Here is a 24,427-nt window from a genome sequence, read left to right on the forward strand (position 1 = left end):
CAAAAATTATGGCGTCTCGCCTCAAAGTAGTATTAGGTAAAATTATCCATCCTTTACAAGGAGCCTTTGTTCTAGAGAGGTTAATTCAAGATAATGTTTTACTAGCTCATGAGGTATTCCATTCCTCTAAAAATAAAAAAGGAAAACAAGGGTGGTTAGCTATAAAGTTGGATATGGAGAAAGCTTACGATAGGCTAGAGTGGATCTTTATTTTTAAAGTTTTCGAGAAATTGGGTTTTTGTGAGAAATGGGTGGGTTGGATGAAGGAATGTATTTCTGTAATACCCCGAATTTTTAGAAGTTATTTTATTATTTATTAAGGTTTAATATTATTTCCACTCAAAATTTATTTTATGATAATGCGATGTTATTTGATAACTATGTTTATTAAAATAATGATTTCATTTAGTTTTGATTTATTTAACAAAGTTTAAAATAAATCATTTACTTGTTTTATTATTCATTTTACTATTTCTAAATTAATTAAACTTTTTTTTACGTTTGTTATGGGTACCCTTATACTAATTGTCCATCCATATTAGTAAAAAGCCCAAATGTCAAGTCCATAGTCCCTTTGTCTTTTTATTATTCATTTTACTATTTCTAAATTAATTAAACTTTTTTTTACGTTTGTTATGGGTACCCTTATACTAATTGTCCATCCATATTAGTAAAAAGCCCAAATGTCAAGTCCATAGTCCCTTTGTCTTTTTCTAAAAAGAAAAAGGGAAAATGAAAACAGAAAAAAAGGAAGAAAGAGTGAAGAACGCGATTCACCATCTTCATCTCCCTCCTTCTCCTTCGACTGGTTCAAGGCACGAGAACCAAGAAAACAAAACTCAACACCTCCATCTCCTCCCTTCTTCTTCATCTGAATTGAACACTCAAACCAAGATTTTGCAACACCTTCCTTCATCTCCCTCCTTTTCCTTCGTCTGGTTCAAAGCACTCAAACCAAGAATTTCAACACAACTCACTCAACCACCATTACATTTTCTGCCAAAACCTCTTCTATTAATACTGAACTCTCTCACCAAATTACTTAAGCAAAACAACTCAAAAGGTTTGCTTCAATCCTTTATCTTCTTCCTAAATTTTTGATTTTTGATTTTGAAAATTAAAAATGAAAATTCAAACCACCTTAAACAAACCTCCTCTGTTTCTATTTCACGCCGGAAATCACTCGACCACCCTCGAATAATCTGAATCGTCTGAGTTCCGGCCTGCAACCGCCGCGAACCGCCAGCCAAAACCCCCAATTCGCAGCCCTGCTGTGCCCAGCCACCTCCACTCTCTCGCACCACACTCGAACCCGACCTCCCTATTTTCGCAACGCCTTACCCACCGCCACCTTGCTTCGCCTGAGCCGCCGAAAAATCGCCAGCTTCTTCGCTCCCCCATCTCCCCTGTTTCACTCTCTGCCGCGCCTCCTTTGTTTCCCTCTGTTATGTTTCAAGTTTAAGAAACTTATTTGTTTATTTTAAAAACCCCCCCTTCCTTTTGCCTTTTTTGTTTACTTGTGTCTTACTTAGTTATTTTGTTACTTTTATTTTTAAAATCCAAAACCTTTGACTTTCCTAAATTAGTCTATCTTATTAAGTTAGTATGTTTATGGCTTTAGTTTCACTTTAATCTTTTATGACTTGATAATGGTCCTTAATTTTCTAAAATAAAGTAAGAAGTAAAATAAAGTTAGTTTATGACTTGATAATGTTCATTTTTTTTTTCCCCTCAAAAAAAAAGTTAGTTTCTTATGTTTAAAATAATTATTCAAGTTAATAAAAATGAAGTTGAAGCAATTTTGTGAGTACTTAAAATGATTTCATAAATGATTTACTTTAATTTATAACTCTCCTAAAATCATTGAGAATTTCTTTAAGTTATTTGGATTATTTAAATCGTATATTTTATATACATAAAAAAGGGGTTATTTAGGAACTAACTTAGACCTCGTTAACATCTATTGTAGACTCCAATTTCGTAGACGAGGAATACCAGGAGTGCTAATACGTTCGTGAACTTAACTTTTGGGCACGCGTCACGAGGTAATCTCCGATGTCCATCTAAATATAGATCCCGTTAGTGTATAACGAATCGATTACGTGGTTATTATGTGCTTATAAAATTTATAAGTATGGACTATATTTATAGATTATCAACTTAATGCGGACTATGAATACGAATAACAAAATGGACAGTGACTATGGATTTCGATTATGAATTATGAATAATGGCGATGGATGATGTACGATATGACAAAGATGGTTATTATAACGTTATTAAAATCGATTAATGTTATTTAATAATGTTATGATTATTATTAGTATATTATTATGATGATGATGATTATTATTGTTATTATTATTACTATATATCATTATGATTCATGAATGTTATTATTATTATTAATATTGAGATTTTATGAAAGTTGGAATTGGGTAAGAACTTGTGATAATGAAATGATTATGAATCTGAAGTGATAAATGAGCTCAAGTGAAAATTTTGAATATGAAATGATTTATTGAAATCGCTATGAATGGATTGAGGTTATGATGGATTGAATATGTTCACACTAGATTGAACCAAATGACGTAAAGGTGTACGTGATTTATGTGATGACATGGATTAAAAGATGTTAATCACGTAAAGTGAAATATCGGAGGGAAATGATGAACAGGTTTGCCCTGTGTGAGTGGTTCAGCGGCCCATACAGGTTCTCTGGTTACTATGCTGATTATTCTGTTACTGTCTTCCTTCTATCTTGTTGTGATCCAAGTAGAAGGGGTGTGCACACTAGGGACTCTGTTATTATGGCCATTATGATATACATAGGTGGTTACAGGGGTTCGCCCCGGCCTACAAGTAGGTTGTTACAGGGCCCGACATACAATGTTGAAGTAAGTGATTATAGGGGTTCCCCCCGGCTTACTGTCATTCTCTTTATTCCTCTCCTTGAATAACTGGATTGATTGAACTAATGATATGATTATTCAGTGTATATATATGTGTGTACATGTGCTATGACTTCCAAAACTATTAATCTACTATTTTACAAAGTATTTTCAACTTAAGTATTTTACGGGATGGAGTTGGAATAATTACTCAGTTTTTCTGATTTATGAGAGCTTCTCTCTCTTGTTTCTTTTCAATGTATTTGTGCAGGTGGGTGATCGATCGGGGGAACAAAAGGGAGATCATTTAGAGTTGTCATCCACTTAGCATATAATTATCTTTCGCTGGAACTCTGAAACACTTAATTAATTAGCAATGTTTAATGAACGATTCACTTGGTTGTAAGGATCAATGAATTTGAGTTTAGTTTGTTTTTAACTTAGCCTTGCATTTATTTCCAAGGAGATAAGTGCGGCGGTAGCGCCACCCGTCGAGTCGAACCCTCGTGGATTTTCCTCCCCCAAAACCCGAGTTTTACTACATGAAGAAGGGTTCGGGTCGGCGGGGGGTGTTACAATTTCTACAGTTTCTTTTTCTGTCCTAGTTAATGGTATTCTTGGTGAAATGTTTATCCCATCTCGCGGGATTCGTCAGGGTGATCCTCTTTCACCGTATATTTTCATCTTATGTGCAGAAATTTTAGCGTGTCAACTGCATAATGCTAGCATTTATGGCTCAAAAGTCATAGGAGTAACACTTGGTCATTCTAGAGTGAAGATTCCTTTTTTAACGTTTGCAGATGATACTATGATTTTTGCTAAAGCTTCCGCGGAAAGCTGTACTATTATTAGAATTATTCTGGACAAATACTGCAGTATGTTTGGCAATTAGTCAATTTTGATAAATATGCATATCAGTGTTCTAACAATACTATGTCTGGTTTAGCTACCTCACTTGCGAACATTCTTTAGATGGAGGAGTCGTTTTCGTTAGGAAAGTATCTAGGTTGTCCGATTATAGATAGTAAAATTACAAAGGCAACGTTTGGGGATTTTCAAGAAAAGGTTCATTCTCAACCGTTTAAGTGGAAGGCCAAATCCTTGTCCCAAGCTGGCCGTACAATTCTTATTCAATCCAATCTAACAACAAAGGCAAATTATCAAATGTAATGTTTTACGTTGCCTAACTCTATTCTGGAATTGTTAGATAAATGTTATATATAGTAATTTCTTTTGGAATAAACATGCTGATTCTAAGGCTCCTAATCTGATAGCAAGAGAGAAAGTTTGTAGACCAAAACGGTTTGGTGGTTTAGGCCTTAGGAAAGCCAAAGTCAATAATGTGGCGCAACAGTTTAAATTGCTTTGGAAAATTCTTGTGAATCCTGAGAATCTTTGGATAAAACTTGTTTCTAAAAAATACCTAAAAAGATGAAAGGTTATTTGACTATAAAAGTAAAGCCAATGTTTCTTGGCAGTGGATAAAATTAGTGTATTTGAGAAACTCGTTTAAAAAAGGGCTACGTTGGATAGTAGGAAAGGGGGGGGGGGAGAAAATATCATTTATGATAGTTGGGTTTTTCAGTATTCTCTGAGTGAAGTTTGCTCTTTGATGGGGGGAAGTGAAAATTTGACAGTTGATTATTTTATAAAACAAGAGAGCTACCTCTTTTGAGTTTGTTATTAGAGATGAGAAGGGAGATTTGAAGAAGAATGATCCCCAATGCTTTCCCTTAGCCCCCAAGCTTCAGTGTGGTGTTAATTCTCTAAGTCCTCATTTTTCTATTTTAGTTGCTGAAGCTTGGGGGCTAAGGGAAAGCATTAAAAGCGCTATTACTCTTGGTATAAAAAATTTGGTAATTGAAGGGGATAATCTGAGCATTATCCAGGCTATTAAAAGGATTTGAAAAATTCCTTGGGCTATTCACTCGCTTATTTGGAATGCAGGGGAAGATCTAAAGGGGTTTGATGATGTGCATATCAATCATGGATTTAGGAAAGGTAACATGGCGGCGGTTTGGGGTCCATTGGGACCATTCTTCTTCAAATCTTACATATTGGTTTGAATCTCCGAATACTGCTTTTTCTTTGATCATCCGAAAGGATGCTTTAGAATGGCCGTCTCTTGGGACCCTCCCTAGTTTTTTCTTTTCTTTATTAAACATAAACATAGATTTGAATAATTTGATAGATAGGGCCATAATGAAGGGGGATCAGCTGTCTCTATTCTCTAGCCAGCTGCCAGCCCGGGTTGAAGCCTGTAAACTCCGCCACAAACCCGAACCTGGGCTGAGCACTTGATGGTCGTATAATGCTGAAGAGAAAGAGAGGAGAGGAGAGAGAAAGAGACCAACTTGAAGAAGAAACCCTTATCACTACTACCAACAATATGAACATGGACATAGTGTGGCAAACCCCAGCAAATTCTCCTCATCGCGATGATTACATTTGCCTCAACGGTAACTTCTTTAAATCTCTCTTCATTTTTCAACTTTATTACTCAATTTTGGCGCCAATCTTTGTCTTTCAGGGAAGCGCCATGTCAAGCCTTATTACTTCGAGTTCATCTGTCATGTTAGTTATTTCTAATTTTTTGTCTTTTGATTGATATTTCTTTGTTGGGTTTGATGGTTGGAATGAAATTGATTCTGGGTTTTTGTTGTTATGTTGTGTGCAGGTAAAAAATCGTTGGTCTGGGAAAACTATAGTTGATTTGTTCACTGACGAGTTTAAAGGGCGAAATCATGATTATTATGTAAGTTTGTTCTTTTGGGTTGTTTCTACCATGTTCTAAGGAGCTTAGTGACAGCATTTCTCTACAAAAATTCTGTAGTTAAGTGTTGTTTTGTTGCCTTAATCTGCTACATTATTGAAATTCAGGTACAAGAATAAGTTAAATCTTATCCCAAGTATGAAATCGATATATTTTGGAATAACTCATATGATTTTGATGTATATAGAAGGGTCAAAGTGTGTCTCTGTCATATCTGAATTAGAGGTAGTTAACAGACTATGCAAGTGTATAAAAGCTGTGCAATGTGTCAGCTGTACGAGTCTGTAACAATCTTAGCTTTTTTTTTTTTTATTTGTAAAAGTTGGGAACGAGTCCTTTATTGCTGTTTGTCTTTGATAGTTCAGGTCCCTCTATTGCTAAATCTTCAGATACTACAAGTGTGTGATCAGTATAAAATAGAATGAACATTCTCCTATTTGTAGATTAAGCTAATTTTGATTATACTGCTTAAGTTATCCAACAAACTTTGCAACTTTTGCATATATGGCAAACAATTTTTCCAAACCAACTCAGCTGTTGTGTAAAGTTGGCAGAGGCTTTTGCTTCAAACTTTAAACTTTAAACTGCTGCTGACAAAAAGCCTGGAGCTTCCGGCTTCTTATAGTCCATCACCGTCTTCAAGTTGGAAGTTTTCATTGAATCACACATTCTCAGCTTTCTTTTTTTTTTATTTTATTTTTATCTTGATACATTGGGTTTTTGTCAATGTAGATAGTCATTTGACTTTCATTGTGGTCAGTGAGGGTTCATAGTAGTAGCACAAAGTTCCTATAGGAGCTTCACGACTCATGCTATCTTTGTTTCTACAATTACCTTGTATTCAATTTTAGAAGAACATTTGGAGACTATTCCCTACTTCTAAGAATTCAATGCTATAGGAGAATCGCCAAAGAACATAGTACACCTGGTTGTACACTTTTTTTCAAATGCCGGGCAACAAGCCCAGAGAGAATTTGAAATAGCTTGAAGCTGTAGCTAACGTGATGCACTAAGCACTATGCCTTGACCTACTGATTTTGCCACATATCATTGCAAATGATGTAATACGTGTAAGTGAGGCATTTACGACCCGTTTGATTAGCGGTACTAAATGGTGGTAGTGATAATGGTTTCTAGTGCAAATTTGTGAAGGCATTCCCATATCAACCTCCATGGTAATGCTACTTTATCCCCAACTACCTATTTTCTTCCTAAATTTGTGAAGAAACTAAAAATTATCCTGTAATAAGTTGCACTATGAGTGTTATCTGTATTATATTATACATATGTGTTCAATTTCTTTCTTCTCAATTCATACCATTTTATGGTTTGTGATGTTTCATTTATGTCCATATATTGGATTATCAGATTTTACAGGGTAATTTTTAGTTTCTTCAGGTTAGAGCTGTCAAATGCGGAAGAATACAGGTTGATGGAAAAAATGTCTCTATTTACCGTAGAGTAAAAACTTCAGAGAAAATCAGCCACTTCGTGCACAGGTAGGGTGCATTTCGTATAGTATCTTCTTGTTTAGATACTTCCTCTAGAATCACATGTAGTGTTCCTTGTGATGATTATCATGAACAACCTGTTTCAATTAACTGATTCCGAAATTTCCTGGCCCTGGTTACATTTTTGTAAACCTTGGTACAGGACACCCTAGGTTATCGTTTTCTTCTTTGTCATTCTGCTATATTAAATTCTTATGTCGTAATTAATATGATGAAGACTGTAGGCATGAACCACCGGTGATGGCCTGGGATGTCTCAGTTCTGAAGGAAGAAGAGGAAGTGCTGACCGTATACAAACCGGCATCTGTTCCTGTAAGTCTTCCCTTTTTATGTGGTTTTGCAAACTGCAGTTATGCATGGGGGAAGTCTTGCTCATGAGGTGGATATTATTCACGTTGAGACAAGCTAGAGGATTAGATTTTCCAGGACTTCGTATGTAACTGCATGTCCTGGTTGTGGGCTGAGGAATCATGCTTTCGTTTCGTGGAGTTCTTATCCTCTAACTAAATTCTTTATTTGTACAATTTATGCTTATTCTCATTGATATCTGAGCTGGGCTAGACCTTCAAATATCATTGTATGTTGAGCTTGGAATATGGACTTTTTTGCTTTTCATAGGGAAATTCTAGGAATTAATGACGGCCAATTGTTGTTACAGAGAACCATGCCTTTCTTCTTTTGCAGCCCATTTTCATATCTATGTTGCAGTATTCAAGTCTATGTTTTCCTTTCTTTTTAATGAAGGTTCATGCTTGTGGTCAATACTGGAAGAATACAGTTGTGGGAATTCTTGAAGCAGAACATGGCTTGGCCCCACTTTTTCGTATCCTAATTTGTATTTCTGCCCCTTTAATGAAATAATTGCAAGGGCAGCTGCTTTTGCTGCTTTTGGTGAAACACTATTTCAGCCAGTTTGCGTTTAAAAGTTACCATTGCAAGTCTTGACAACAAAGTCCAGCAATACATAGGTTGGATCGCCTTGTCTCCGGACTACTGATATTTGCCAGGACTTCTTCTCAGGCAGATACCTTCAGACAACAGGTAAATTTTTGCATCAATATGAGTTCAGGAATCACCGTTGGATCTATCGCACAAAAGATCCTTTTTTTCGAGCTCTCTTTATCACTATACGTTGCCTGTACTTATGTCTTCTATGAACTGGCTTATATTGAGTAAACTATATTGTTCAAGAGGAAGGAGAGGAGAAAAAAAAAAGAAAGCAAAAGTTAACTTCAGGAACTCCCTTCTCATTTTCTTTGAATTATATGAAGCCAATCAGGTGGATAAAGGATTGTGGACTATTGGACATCACTCATGATATTAAATTTTGGTAGATTTGTGTTTGCTATAAACTCACAAAATATCTTTCAGTCTATGTGTGCTTATGTAGACGACGAAGATGTTGTATTTTAGATGAGAGGGGAAAGGTTCGAAAATGTGAGTGGTGTAGGGATATAAATGGGATTGACTAGATTCAATTACTTATATACCTCTGGCCTGTACGTGAAAGTCTAAGGCATTCCCCATTCTATTGGGTGAGGCCGGGCCCAACAAAGTAATCCGGATCCGACCCGATTTTAACTGAAAGGCTAAACCTTAATGCGTTCCGTGTCGAAAGTATTCGTTATGTTCCCATGAAAAAGAGACAAGCAAACAATAATCAGGAGAGCTATGGTGGTTTTAAGTAGAAATAAAAGTATGATAAACCGTAATGCGGTCTATGTCGAAAGTATTCGTTCTGTTCCCATGAAAAAGCAAATGTTTCCGCGACTGTGACTAAACCTATATTTTGGTACCATGCTGAGGGGTAGACAAAAGTGCATGCCCCAAGGCGCACAATTCTTTTTACATCAATTTTTTTGAATTTTCCTTATTTGCGTTCACTTAAATAAGGCGCACCATGGTGCACCCTAGGAGTGGGCAAACCTTGGCGCATTAAGATTCGTATTGCCTGGGATTTTCTGTACATTGTGACTGACACTTGTTTTCATACTTGGGATTGAAAGAATAAACCAATGACAAAGGGAGGAGAGTGAGAAAGGGAATAATAGTAAATGAATAAGATTTACATATTACGTTGAGGATGCAAACTTTTACATGTTTATAGTTTTGTTTTCTTGAAGGGTTAATTGGCTAGAACAACACAACCTTTGGCTCAAGTGCAAGGAACAACACAACCTTAAACGGGTGCAAAGCGTAGCACTAACTTAAACACGTGGTGCAGAAAATAGCATAAATGGCACCAGAGCACATAGATTCTACCGGAGCTAGGGAATCTCCTTTCTTTTAATATTTTCTTTTAATTCCCTCCCCTTTTTTTGTTAAATTCACGTGTTTGTCCCATTTCCTTTCTATTTCTCTCTCTTCTCTTCTCCTCCTCCACTTAAACTGCCTACATTTCTTCTCCAGAAACAGAACAGAAACAGAGCCTTATAATGCAAAAACTAACCTACAATACACCATTCCTTAATCTCCACCATACTAAATCTACCCTACACCACACCACACCACACTACTGCGCCACCACCGCCCTCAACACCATCATCTTCCTTCACCACACCAAACACCACCTCGACTCCAACGTCGTCATCCCAAGTGAGCGATTATGGCGCGACCTCGGAGCGGGCGCTCATCAAACCAACCCATTTACAAACAACACATGGAGTAATCTTACCTGACATCCTAAGATTGACGCTGTACACCATGAATCAACGGTGAATATCGAGCTAGGGAAACCGAGATTAGTGGCCACAATTCTTACACGTCAATTATTGATGATGATAGAAGTAAATCCAGCGGCTTGATTTCGATATCGGTGCTGTACAGGGAAGAAAATCCCAAAATGAGGAAGTAGCACAGCATCGAAGAAGAGTAAAGAGGAGATCAATTTTTTTTTGAGATTGAAGTTGAAAGTTGGCAGTTCAAGAGAAGAACATAAGAGAGTTAAATAGAAAAAAAAATAGGGCTAGACACGTGACTTTAAAAAAAAGAGGAGGGAATTAAAAGAAAACATTAAAATAATGGAGATTCCCTAGCTCTAGTGGAATCTCCATGCTCCGATGCGATTTATGCTATTTTCTGCACTGCATGTTTAAGTTGGTGCTATGCTTTGCACCTGTTTAAGGTTGTGTTGTTCCTTGCACTTGAGCCAAAGGTTGTGCTGTTTTAACCAATTAACCCTTTCTTGAATGGACATATGACAATATGTACAATTAACATTAGATGCATTCCTGACTATTTTAAGTTATTTGGACCGGAGCTGAGAATTAGAGTATTTGGCAGAAAACATTGCATACATTCCAGTTGTCTTTAAATCATTCTAAACGAGCTTATTAAATATACTAAAACTTATTTCATGCTCCCTTTGTCTAATATGTTTGCTTATTCTGATATCTTTTACATTGTATGTGACAGAAATTGAACTAGACAATTTCTGGTTCTTTTTCTTTACTCCTTCCCCTGCACCTTTATGGAGGTTAAGTAGGTAAACACTCTAGGAAGGAGGTGTTATATTAAAATATAACTAATATGTAAAGTATAAGATTCTTTTTAATATCAATAAGTAATAGAATATGCTTAAATTTACATGTCATTTTACACAGAGAATGAGAGACATTACAACTAACCACATAATGTTTTCATAGTGATATGCAAGTCTTTAATTCTATACTTCTTTCAAGCTTCAATTGGCTAATAGTTAGCTATTAATTAACTAGTTAGTTGATAGCTTATACAATTAGCTATCACCTTTTAGCTAGACAAGGTCATAGCCGTTGAACTGATTGATAGAATATAAAGTTTTTGTTATAAAACTAAATGTAAAACATCAGCTGCAGTTTGCATGTTTAAATCACTTCACCATTTTCTGGAAAAGGTGATGTCAACCATGGGTTTGTTGCTGTCTGCGCTGTGTCATTTCGTTTGTCTCTGGAGTTATCCTTTGCTACATCTACATACCGTAGGCTTCTCCAAGGACTTTAACTACATCTATGCAGTGGGTAGATTACCCGCTCCTAATAGGTCATTAAAAATTAATTGTTGATGATGAGTTGGATTCTACCATACATTAAATTCTGTTAGTAGTGGGTAAACTAGCCACCGGGTAAACCACGTTTTACTCGCTTCTCCAGATGAAGAGATTATGTGCAATGTTGTCAAAGCAGATATACACTCGTAAACTTATAGAAGTATATGTTAGGATTGGTGAAGATTCCAACCATGTTTGTTCTGGCTTTTCACATGTTGTGCCTGTGTTTTTTGTATGCTGACTGTTGAACTTGTCAGATTGAAGGAGGACTTGTGCAGAAAATGTATATTGCAAAGGTCCTAGGGGTATTTCCAGAGGGTGAGGTATTCTTTACATCAATCTCGTAGATCTATGATTTATCAAATATATATATCTATGCTGTCATGTTTGTTAAATGGAAGCAAACTTTTAAGTAATAAAAATAATTAGCAATTGGGCATAGATCTGTTCATGTTTATGACATCAAGGGCTTAGATCTGCATTATTAGTGTAAAGAGAGCTGGCTGTAGTCCATGTCTGGCTTGGTTATCCACTTCCAATTTAACTTTTCTTCTTATTGCCTTTTGGTCTATCTAGCGGTGGATTACTTTTGGGAAACTGAAATTAGCATGGAATTGTTGGTATAGAATAGATCTGGATTAGGATTTAAATTGTTAGGATATCTTTCTGCATCACGAATGACTTCTATCTGGGAGTTCTGCTGTAGCCCTATGGGTTTATAAGCTTAAGTTCTGTTTTATTTGCACTTCTTCATAATTAGAAGAAAAACTAACTCATGCTTGTTTGGCTGCATCTATCATCACTCATGCTCCATAGACAAATGAGTAAAGGGGGTAAAAAGGGACAGTAAAGGAAATGGATAGATTTCGCTTTTGCAGCTTTTAGCAATTAGGATCAAATGTTTGTCATTGTTTGGTATTATGTATATTTGAATAATCATTTTGCCAAACTAAACCATTATAAACTTTTTTTGTTATGAACTTTTTTTTGTTGATATCTAGATTTGTGTTAATATGACGTATTTGGTTTTCCTTTTACAGCAAGTTGTTGATGTGAATATTAATCATGATCCCCGAGAGAAAAGAAGTCATGCTGAGGTAAGGTCTTTTCTCCAAGACTCTGGGATATATAAACAAGGTTAAACTGGCAAAATAAAGTTTTTGGCAGGGGCGGTTCTAGGCATGTGCGGGGTGGGCGACCGCACCGCGCCTCCAAATAAAAGGGCCTCAAATAGTGTTGTTTATTATATTGTTGATTTATTATACAAAGTAGATTAAATGGACTAGTGGTATTGAAGAGGCCTCCTATGCATCAGGTCACAGGTTCTAATCTCCTTAACCTCTTTTTTAAAGGTCCAATTTATTATTAACATTCATTTAATTCACACGACAACCGAGACTGTCTTTCCTCCTTATTTCAATATTTACGAAGCATCTTTCCAAATTCCACATTCAGTCATTCATTAATTGTTTGTGTTTGTTTAATTTGTAATTTTGCTTGGTGATTAATATGGTTCGAAAATTTCTCTCGGGACATGAAAAACGGCAAAAGAATAAGAGAGTTGAACAATTGATTCTATCTCAAAGAGGTGCTTTAGATAAGTTTTTTATAAAGGAACCACAAGTAGGTAAACAAACTGGAAATTCTGAAAATTTAGATGGAACTCATGTTGAGGGTGAGAATAATGAACAACAGGAGAATGCGAATTTTTTTGTTAATGATGATGTTACTGTGAATGAAGATGTTAACAGAGAGTTTAGCCAATCTGAAGAAAATGTGCCCCAAAATAATGTTCCTATTAATAGTACTGTGATCGATGGTTTTTTTTTATATATATAAAAAAGTTATGATCGAGGGCCTAATTTTTAGATATTGCACGGGGCCTCGTTAAGTCTAGCTCCGCCCCTGGTTTTTGGCATACGTTTTATGGCATATGGCCAGAAGAGAAATAGATATTTAAGTTCTCTTGATTACGCAGTACCTCTAGCAGAGGGATCAGTTGGTGGTGTGTCAGCGATATGATAAAGGAGGGGAGAACAAGAGGAGAGTTGGTATATGGGGGAACAGAAAGGAGCAAAGAGAATAGGACCAAGGGTCTGCTTGGTTGGAAGCAAACAATTGTCAATGGAAAATGTTTCCATGAAAAGCATTTTTCTACCGGAAATTGATCTTCCTTTGTTTGGTTTCTTGCAAGAAAAGTGATAGAGAAGACAAGATATAGGGAGAAACATGTGGTGCTCCTTTGAAAGGATAAGGCTTACATGTTGGGAGAACTATGTCCCACCAGTGGAAATTCCATTTCTGTTCTTTACAAACCAAACAAAGGAAATGAGAAAACCACTTTTCTAAGAATTTTTTTTCCTCCCCAACTAAACACTTCATTAGAGGAAGAATTGATACTGAATATCAACTGTCCTTTGTCAAATATTATTATTTATTAGTATGAGAAATATCGCCAGTTTTGGATTGTAATGAGCTAAACAAAAAATGGCTCATTAAACTCTCTGCTTTTATTTGGGTGTTAGGATTGTGGTGTCGTGGTTGTTGTGATGGGTTGGTGGTGGTTGGCAGGTGGTCATGTGAGGTGGTGCTGGTGAAATGAGGTGGTGGTAGGGTGGTGCTAGTGAAAGTAGGTGGTGGTTTGGTGGTCAAGGTGGAATGGGGGTGGTTAATGTTGGTCAAGGTGTAGAGGAGTTTGGGGTAAGGTGAAGCCCTAGTGGGGGGGTGGGGGGCGAGTAATCATGTAGAGGAGTTTGGGGTAAAGAAAGGGTAAAGGGAATGATTAAAATGGCTTAACAAACAACAAATAAGGGAATAAGAGTTGGTGTTTCCCTTTCCCTTTTCTTAAGCCCCCAAAACAGTCAGCCCTTTAGCTTATCCAAATCTTGGGCACCTTCTTGGATTTCTCGGTAATCTCCATGGACAAGGAAAATGGAAAGATATTTTTGTCTGGTTGCGAGTTTCTGAAATGGTCTGTAGCACTAAGAAAAACTTCTTGCCTTCTTGGTGTCTTTCCACTTTTTTTTTTGTTGTTGTTAATGTTGTATGATTTATATTTCAAGTTGTTCTTGCATATCAGTCATCTCCAATCTAAGCACTCTTTTGGTCTCATTGCTAACCTATGATACTCGGACACGACAATTTGGCCGGCGTACCGGCATCGATATGACACGACACAGATCCGGGTATGGAATACGTGTCGGATACGTCAATCGGCACTCGGATACATCTAGATCTAGGAAGAGAGAAACAAAAATAGAGAGAGAAGATGGCTTACGCCATTAAATCTTTCGATCTAGGGTTTGTCAAACCCTAGATTTGTTAATTGGAGGCGAAATCTTGAATATTCTTTCTTTGAGATATTGGGGCTTTTGCTCGGGATGTGAACTCGCGCATGCTTGTGGATGTTTTTCCATTGCCATTGCTCATTCTGCTAGCAATTTTTCCGACGACGGTGTCATATAGAAGAAACGTACTAAAGAAACTCTACAGTCTGGTTTTTACTCTTCCTTTCTCTCTCTTTTTTTGTCAATTTTTAAAATGGGTTTAAAAAAAGGGAAGGGGGACCAAATTTATTGTAAATAGAGTTGACAACTGTAATGTCAGTTTTTTCCTCTTTCTTTTAATTTTATTTTGACCTGTTGATGACCCTCTATTCCTTTCTTTTTTATACGGGGGTGTTTGACAATTAGAGTTTTGGAAAAAAAAGAGAGTTTTTGACCACTTTTAGAGTTTTGACTAGTCAAAAACTCTAAAAAAGGTGTTTGGTAAAATAGAGTTTTAGAGAGTTTTGGAATGAAAACTCTCAAAAAAATAGGGGGGGTGTTTGACAATTAGAGTTCTGGAGTAAAAAGGGAGTTTTGAACCACTTTTAGAGTTTTGACTAGTCAAAAACTCTAAAAGGGGTGTTTGGTAAAATAGAGTTTTAGAGAGAGTTTTGGAATGAAAACTCTCAAAATGAAAAAGCTCCTATTCTTTAGAGGATTAGGTACACATATGTTCAATGACTTTTTTGCCTCTAATAATACTACTATACATGCTACTAAAATGTCTATAAATGTCATTTTACTCAAACAAATGATAATAAGCTTTTAGCAATCAGTTAATTGTTACCACACACATTTATAAAAAAAACTTGTCAAATCAGCATTCAAATCTGTTGAACAAAAAGTTAAAACTCTAACACCAAACTCTAAACTCTAACAGCTAAACTCTAAACTCTATTTGTCAAACAGGGCCAGGAGCTTTTTCTTTAGAGGTTTAGGTAAAAATATGTTAAATGACTTTTTTTGTCTCTAATAATACTACTAGACATTGTATTAAAATGTCTATATATATATGTCATTTCCCTCAAACAAATGACAATAAGCTTTTAACAATCAGTTAATTGTTACCAAACACATTTATAAAAAAAAGTTGTCAAATCTGCTGAACAAAAAGTTAAAAACTCTAACAGCAAACTCTAAACTCTTAACAGCTAAACTCTATTTCCCAAACAGGGCCATAATCTCTTTCTTATCTCTCATTACTTACTATTCTTATGCCTCTTCTAAGTATGCTATTTAAAGCTTTGTTTTGGCTTTTTTTATTTTGTCTTTTCGTAAAGCTGAAAATTATAAAATGATGATGATGAAAAAAAATAGTCGTATCTCCGTATCCGAGTCCAACTTTAGGATGGTGTCCCCGTATCTGAATTTTTTGGATGTGGCGTATTGGACACCTGGATCCGCACCCGTATCCGATATCTGTACCCGTGTCCATGTAACATAGTTGGTAACGGTACCTCTTTACAGTTTCTTACTGAATCTGTTTGATTATGCAGGGTGGAAATGGTTCCGCCAATATAAATCTGAAGGGAAAGGCTGCGTGTACAAAGTTTAAAAGAATAAGTACAGATGGAGATCACAGCATTGTTCTGTGTGAACCCCTCACTGGCCGAACTCATCAGGTAGAAAAAAATATTGTGACGTTGGCATAGCAGTTAATGTGGTCATTTTTTTGTGATCCATTGAGCTTTTCCCTACCAAGCTCAAGCTTGTAATCCTTGTTTCATTTACCTCATTTCTTTTTGTTTAATTTTTATGTTGCTGACACATCTAGTTTTTATGTTACTTGTACTTAGGCGCCAATGTCGGGCACAAGAATGTGTCTAGATGTCAGACTCGTTTATCTTATGAAAAATTTCCTGAATTTTGGCCCAAAATGAAGTGCCGAAGTATCCATACCCATGTCGGAGTGGGGAAATCCAGCATGCATACTTGACATAGTATCTTTGCTAATGATGGGCTAGTGGTTTTTTTTGAGATGGATAGTGGGAGAAGGTGATAGGAATTTTTTTTTTGATGAGAAGATGCATGAATTTGATAGTTTGAGAATGACCTTTTCCTATCTATTTTAGGTGCTGTAGCAGCTATAGCTTTATTTTTCACCATCTGTGATAGTTGACCCACTTAGTGAATAGCATGCATTCCATTGCTAGCCTTTCCAAGATGCTAGCATCTTTATATTAGGAATAGGAATGAAGATTTTGTTAACTCCATTTCAATAATTTAATCTATGTTTGTCAGATACGAGTTCATCTTCAGTATGCTGGTCATCCAATTGCCAATGACATACTCTATCTTGGCGAGTCAGCTGGTCAGCGTTCTACTGAGGCAGAAAGTGCTGATAGAGCTGCTGCCAGATTGAGGGATCCTCTTTCATCCAGAAATTCTCAAAGCATTGAGGATCCTGAAGAGGACACCTTCACAGATTTTAGCAAAGATCCTATGTGTACGCATTGTCCAAATTTGGCCCCTAATGGGTAAGAACTTGTTCTTTCTGATGATTTTTTTTAGAAAGTCTTCTTCTGAAATATGCTATTTATTTCTCCAAAAAAAGAAGATATGCTGCTTATAGGAATATAGGAAGGCACTTGTCTGATGGCAACAAATGTCTGGAGCGTTATTCTAATCTAAGACGAGTGTTAGATACGGGTAAAAATCCTCTAAATACAGGATCATTAAATGATATTAAAAACATTCAGAATGTCGTAAAGTTACATTGTTAAGAGGTGAAGAGATCGGCATGGAACATTAGGGTGAGCGAGGTTCTAATTCAATATGAGCGGTTGAAAATGAGATGGTATTATCATATGCATGCTCTCCCTCGCATTTTTTATATCATCTTTTCCAAAACCACCTAAATTTAACTTCATTCTCTTCAGTTTGTCTCCATTACCCCCACTAATGCGTTATCTTCAATCCAAGCATGCCTCGGTCTCGTTTGTTAGGCTATTATAAACGGTAGTAATGTGATGCTTATTAGTTTAATTTTGAATGAAAATCTGATGTCGATAACTATGTTAATGGAAATTAATCTTAAAACATGTGATTTTCTTCATAAATTTCCACTACCACCTAATACCACTTTCTCAAGTGGTAATTGGTGGTATTAAGACAACTATTTTGGATAAAATAAGTACTACCGTGGAATTAACATGAGAGTTCATTTCAAATTTACACTAAAATGCATTCACATTACCATCATCTATGACCACTAACCAAGCGGGCCATAGAATTACTTATTCGACCCATAGAAAAACTATTATCCACCCTATATAAACCAAGGGAAGAAGGAAAATTGGAAAATCGCTTTTCTAGAAATATGTTTTTCTCCCAACCATTCACTCTTTGAGTATGTCTCTGAGATTGCTCCATTAAATTTTGCAATATTTTGCTCTTATTTCATATTGTGTTAATTCAAAATCCATAATAGTTCAAAATATTTTACTCTCCTCATTTCGTATTTATTTGATCACTTAATAAACTATTTTCATGCCATATTATCTCTCATCTAACATATCGATGACTAGCTATTGTTCGTACAAAATTATCAATATAGTACTTATTTGTCGGTTTAAATACCACTGCATCACCTCAAAACTTTAATACTTGTGCATAACCTTAAAAGGCAATTAGTAGGGAACATCGACCACCGAAAGGATTATCCTTCAAATATTTGTTTAGCAAAAAAGCTTTCAACCTCCTCTTGTATGATTTTCTAGTCCGCACTGTGTACTATCAGAGGCTGTTTCTCCATAATTGTTACTGTGTCTGTGTCTTTTCAAACCAAGGCTGTACTATTGACACTTAGTCCACTGCTCATGCAGAGAATGTTATCCTTTGGTCTCATAATGTTATTTTTATGTCACAATTTGTGCAGTGTTGTACAACATATTAGTTTCTATGTCAGTGACTTTGTATATGGGGATATATTTCTAAATTTGTATGGTTGTGTTTGATAAATCTATATCGTAATGGCTCATATAGAATATTGCAATTACTCAATTTCAATATGTGAGGGAGGCACAAAGTTACAGGCTTCTGTATCAGTTTGATGATTTTGTATTTTGACATCTTGCTTTGCTCGATTTGCTCTTTTCTTTCACGTATCTACCTTCTCATATTGCCACGCTGTATATGCAGGTATGATCGGCATGAGGAGGGTTTATGGCTACACTGTGTAAGATACACAGGACCTGATTGGACGTATGAGTGCCCGTATCCAGATTGGGCAAAAATTGATTGATTTACCGTCTACCTTCTGATTGAGAGAATTACGAGTTTGTTTGAGCTTAAAGTTGGTAAGTTCTTGCCAGAACATGTCAAGTTCAGAGGGCATATTGTTGTACTACTAATAGAAACAGATTGATTTTTTATTTTTAAACATCACTCAGCTCACATATGTTTTTCCAGTTTCTGCAAATTGCTGTATGTTTTTGGTAGTTTTCCTCATTTCGCCAAAATAGATTTTGTGTTGCTACAGCCTACAGGTGAGCATTATACTTTGTGATAGATACATGATAAATTCACTTTTCACTGCATGTTTGCAGTGCATTTTGTATGCTTGTGTTTATCACTTGATCGTTTCCAATTTTACTGGACCTATTTCGAAATTGGAAAAACAAGGAAAAAAAAAAAGAGAAGAACAAATAGTATTAATTTTTATTTCATTTTATTTTAAGGGTAATTATTGTTCTCTTGCGTTCTTATTCAACATTGTTCAAACACGTCTTTGATCCGACGAATCACTAAACAGGTAAACCATATTGGCTACAAGATTAGGGGTAATGATACATCCTTCATTCCCTCTATACACCAATAAATTATACATTATTGTGCAGCTTTGAGTTAATGACTAGGGATAATAATGAGCTTGACGTGTTTGAGAACAGTTAGGTATTGGCTCGGTCAAAGTTTTGCTTGTGGTGGCTCGGCTCGGATCGGATTCGAACTTGGCTTGAGACTTAAACGAGCAGAGCTGAGCTAGATAAAGCCCGGTTCGAGTGCTTGTGAACAAACTTGATACTTTTATATAGAAAAATAGTAATACACAACAATAAGTTAATAGTTTCATTGTCTAAAAGAAAACATGTAAATCTCAGATATTAAAAAAAGGAAAAACAAAGAAAACATGTAAAAACTAGGGGTGATAAAGAGTCAAACCTGTTGGTGAACAGTTTGAGCTTGACTCGTTGAACATTTGGTCAAAGCTCAGTTCGAACAAACATCGGCTCGTTAAACTTCACGCTCGAATAAACTTAAACGAACACAAGTCGAGCATACTACAGCTCAAGCTCGGCTCGACCGATAAGCAACCCTATTAATAATAGTCATTCACGCCCTATTAATTTGTTGTTCATATAGTCGTTATGACTATCTTACTAGTTTTTCTCTTGTAGTGGTAATGACTAATGAATGTCAAAATACTCATTTTAGTCTATTCACCTAAACCTTATACAAGTAGTAATACACCGACACATCCTTCTCATTTTACCCACCTCCATCCCTCAAGGCACTATAATTACACAAATACTACACTATGCAATAAGCACTATATAGCACATTTTACACTAAATATCAGTCAAGAAATTGGTTAAATTCCCACATCATGGAGATGGGAGTAACGTAACCAGATGTTTGGCAGTGTAGTATTTGGGGGTAACATGTTACTCCTCAAGGCTAGCATCACATTAAAATTGTCGGGAATAATTCCCTCCTAATTCCCTAGGGTAATCTGATACATCATCGAGATTGACAATCTACTAATCATGTAGCATTTTCGTAAAGAAATGTCAATAATATTTAGTCATAAGTGCCAAATCTCTTATCGTTATTTTAAAAAATGACAAGATATTTAACCTTTATAACTAGATAATTGATATTTTATTTACAAAAATGTCACTTTAATCGGTACATCTAAAAAAAGTATAGGTAATTTCCCCTAATTCCCATCTCCTCTCCATCCCACATTTTGCTCACGACCCCCAAAACAAACAAGACATTTGTGATTTGACGCAATTGGGATTACGATTCCCGACAAATCCCACATACCAAACACCGTATAAGGGGATTGAATTGATAAATATAATGAGTAGAACCTTATTATTCAGAGGATATATTTTACATAAATACAATATGGGTGAATACTGTAAATCTCAACCCAGAAGCAAGTAAACGTGGTCCCATGAAAATGTTAGGCTTCGTGAGAGATATACTTTATGTCTACTTTACTCCACAAGCTTGTGAAAATTATACAGGAATTTCTCTTAATCGCACTTTACTTAGGGGACGTTTGATTCACAGAAAGGGTAAGAGTTTAAGAAAGCGAAACAAGGAGAATGGAAAGTCAAACCCTTAGATTTAATGTGTTGTTTGTTTCAAGATACAGGAAAACCTTAATATATCACCACCCCTCCACCTCCACCACCACCACCACCACCACCACCACCACCACCACCACCACCACCACACTTTTACTTCAAACTTAAATCACTTTGCTGCCACCCCCACCCCTTCTTTCGGCGCCGCCTCCCCCACCACCTGTCCTCTCCTTTCGGCGCCGCCTCCCTCACTGCCATCTGCCTTCTTCTTCTTCTTTTGGCGTCGCTGCCTCCACCTTCTTCTCCTTCCTTCAACGTCATTGCCCCGCCCCCTTCCCTTCTTTTGCTGTTGATCGACTCCCTCTCTCTCCTTCGCTGCTGATGTGGTGGTGCTTATAGGTGGCTGGGTGGCCTTTTGGTGGAGGTGGAGGAACTTTTTCGTTTGATTTCTTGGATCTACTTACTGGGGTGGTTGGTTTTCATGGGTCATGGTTGGTTCGTTCTATGAGTATGGCTGGTTTTCGGGGAGTGGTGGTGGGTTTTCGAGAATATGGGTGGATTTTCGGGTGCGGTGGTGTTGTTTTCGAGTTTGGGGGTCGGTGTTCGGGTGTGGGAGAATCTTCGACAGGTGGTTGGCGTGGGGCCGATGTTGGCGGTTGACAGTGGGCATACTTACTGGGGTGGTTGGTTTTCATGGGTGATGGTTGGTTCGTTCTGTGAGTATGGCTGGTTTTCGGGGAGTGGTGGTGGGTTTTCGAGAATATGGGTGGATTTTCGGGTGCGGTGGTATTGTTTTCGAGTTTGGGGGTGGGTGTTCGGGTGTGGGAGAATCTTCGACAGGTGGTTGGCGTGGGGCCGATGTTGGCGGTTGACAGTGGGCGTACTTACTGGGGTGGTTGGTTTTCATGGGTCATGGTTGGTTCGTTCTGTGAGTATGGCTGGTTTTCGGGGAGTGGTGGTGGGTTTCGAGAATATGGGTGGATTTTCGGGTGCGGTGGTGTTGTTTTCGAGTTTGGGGGTGGGTGTTCGTGTGTGGGAGAATCTTCGACAGGTGGTTGGCGTGGGGCCGATGTTGGCGGTTGACAGTGGGCGTACTTACTGGGGTGGTTGGTTTTCATGGGTCATGGTTGGTTCGTTCTGTGAGTATGGCTGGTTTTCGGGGAGTGGTGGTGGGTTTTCGAGAATATGGGTGGATTTTCGGGTGCGGTGGTGTTGTTTTCGAGTTTGGGGGGTGGGTGTTCGGGTGTGGGAGAATCTTCGACAGGTGGTTGGCGTGGGGCCGATGTTGGCAGTTGACAGTGGGCGTGGGGCGGTGCTGGTGATTATAGTGGCGGGGCTGACTGTTGGTTGGTATTAGTGGTTGGGTAAGTGACGGTGGATCGGTCAAGGAAGTGGTCAAGGAAAGGGTAAATGAAACCTTGGGAGTAGGGTGGGGGAATGGATGTAGAGGAGTTTGAGGGTAAGGATAGGGTAAAGAGAATCATTGAATTGATCAAACAAACATAAAGTAAGGGAATCAAATCAAGTAAGTTGATTCCTTTACCCTTTTCTAAAACCCTTATACCAAATGCCCCCTTACGATCTTCAACCTCATGATGGATATTTATGTCACACAGCTTCAGAAATTGCCGCAAGATTACTTAGAGGCTAGCTTAGAATTTACCTTGGGAGGCCAAATAGTGTTTGTGACGATGCTTTCTATGTCTACAAACAATGCTCCATACATCTTCAAGGAGTGACAGCTTGGATTCGCGACAAATAGTAATGTATAATGTATCTCATTCGTTGCTTTATCAAATACATTTTCTGAAGAATAAAACATTTACTGAGCGACACTACCAAAGGTCAAAACTTCATAATGCTAATCATCCAGTCAATAAGTCAGCACAACCAATCCTTCACAAATTTCCCTTTGGCAATAAAACAACCAATATTCTTCCGGTCAACTCTCATAGGACATAAGAAAAGAGAGGTTCTCTCTCTAACTCATTATCTCTCTAGAAGAAAATTCTTACACCTTTATTACCCAAGTTATCTCTAAAAAATTTTTGGCAATCAATCCCAATTTTACGACAGAACCATAAAATTATTATGCTTTAAACCCCTTAATCCTCTCTAGTCTAGGTAAATTCTTGAAGTAGTCATAATGGAGGAGACTCAATCCACGTCAAATTTCGTGGTATGGCATCGGAAGCAAGGGCCAGTGATCAAAACTCCTATAGAACATTTCACTAGCCATTCAATTGATGTTTCGCGGGTATTAGTTGGTAAATTTATTGATCAAAGAGATTTTACGTCAAGACAAATTCAAGATTGGGTGGACTCGTGGTTCACTAGAGGAAGTATAAAGGTGAAGAAGGAGGGCAAACTATATTTTTTCCATTGCCGTGAGTTATAAGATAGATCAGATATTTTGGGATTATATGATACCATGAATTTTAAAGGGGCTCTTTTGATTATCAAAGCCTGGAAACCCCTTGATTCCTTCAAATCTTTTAATTTCTTCGAGTCGGCCATGTGGATCAAATTGGAAGGTATTACTCTTATAGTTAATTCAAAATCATTGGCGAATTTAGTCTTTTCGCGAATAGGAAAGGTTTTATACTTTGATGAGGCCTCAGGGCTTCCAGGGATCAAGAAACATTTTAGATCCCTGGTTTGGATCAAAACTAAATCACCTTTGATTCCGGGGATGTATCTTGAAGTGCAAGAAGGCCGTATAATTTGGGTTGACTTTAGGTACGAAGGTGTATTCGTTTTCTGCAAGAGATGCGGTAAAATTGGACACAAAAGCTCATCCTGCTCCCAATCGTGGGAGAGGGCCAAGGAAGCAATCGAGAAAGTAATGTCCGAAGTGTGTAACCCAGGAGATCCAATGAGGTTTGGTAGTCCTGACGCCTCGTTATATTCAAATAAAATAATAGGGCTACCTCATACTCCTGAATTTATGTCTACCATTGTTAAATTGGATGAACCTCGACGCCAACCAATCCTCTCTTCAAGTAGTAGTTCAGACAACGATAGTGATGGAGATGCTGGAGATCACATGAGTGATGAAGAGATGCAAAATTTGTCCTCAAATCATGCTTCTCAGGGTAATATGGGAGATAGAAATGCAAATTTCAGCCCAGCTGATCAGCCCTCAGCTTCGCAACCGCAACAAAATCATTTTGAAGAGGGAGGGCCCAGCCACTGGGCCGGAAGGGAATTGAGCCCAGCCCGATCAAGCAAATCCAAGCAGAAGGAAAAAAGAAAAGGTAAAAGGATCCAGGTAAATAATCGGATCTCATTTAAGCAAAGCAAGAAAAATTTTCGCGGGTTATATCACGATGGAAATAATAAACTGAAGCTCACTGCAACTTCTCTAAAAAAGGCGGCGCATAGCAGTCATGTCTCAGGTAATCATTATAATACCTTTCTCTCTCATCTTTTTAAACCTCCCCCAACCCATATCAATAGTTTAAACCCATTTTTAGCAATGAAACCCCACCAAGCCGGATCCTTCCTCCCTTTAAACATCAATTCCATAAATAGCACTTTCCCTCTCTCATCATTTAAAACTCATTCACCCTCCCTTCCTTC

At 37.3% G+C, this 24,427-nt stretch overlaps 1 protein-coding gene and 1 long non-coding RNA gene across 3 annotated transcripts; both read left to right on the forward strand.

Moving 5' to 3' along the window:
* Positions 1 to 732: 732 nt before the first annotated feature.
* Positions 733 to 3,402, forward strand: LOC130591521 (uncharacterized). Its single transcript, XR_008969278.1, has 3 exons — positions 733 to 1,063; positions 1,970 to 2,045; positions 3,163 to 3,402. It is a non-coding gene; the product is annotated as an uncharacterized LOC130591521 (long non-coding RNA).
* A 1,691-nt stretch (positions 3,403 to 5,093) lies between these two features.
* LOC104893851 (RNA pseudouridine synthase 7) lies at positions 5,094 to 19,086 on the forward strand. 2 transcript variants are annotated; one of them, XM_010679981.3, is made up of 12 exons: positions 5,094 to 5,350; positions 5,422 to 5,465; positions 5,569 to 5,646; positions 7,054 to 7,163; positions 7,400 to 7,487; positions 7,920 to 7,998; positions 8,134 to 8,216; positions 11,460 to 11,525; positions 12,243 to 12,299; positions 16,025 to 16,150; positions 16,770 to 17,005; positions 18,669 to 19,086. In XM_010679981.3, the coding sequence occupies exons 1-12, from the start codon at positions 5,203 to 5,205 to the stop codon at positions 18,769 to 18,771; spliced, it is 1,218 nt and encodes a 405-aa protein (XP_010678283.1). In that variant the 5' UTR covers positions 5,094 to 5,202; the 3' UTR covers positions 18,772 to 19,086. The 2 variants fall into 2 exon arrangements, with proteins under 2 accessions (XP_010678283.1, XP_010678284.1); XM_010679982.3 differs by having other exon boundaries at positions 7,063 to 7,163.
* Positions 19,087 to 24,427: the final 5,341 nt, after the last annotated feature.

Source organism: Beta vulgaris, chromosome 5 (genome assembly GCF_026745355.1).
Source record: "Beta vulgaris subsp. vulgaris cultivar EL10 chromosome 5, EL10.2, whole genome shotgun sequence".
Classification (NCBI taxonomy): Eukaryota; Viridiplantae; Streptophyta; class Magnoliopsida; order Caryophyllales; family Amaranthaceae; genus Beta; species Beta vulgaris.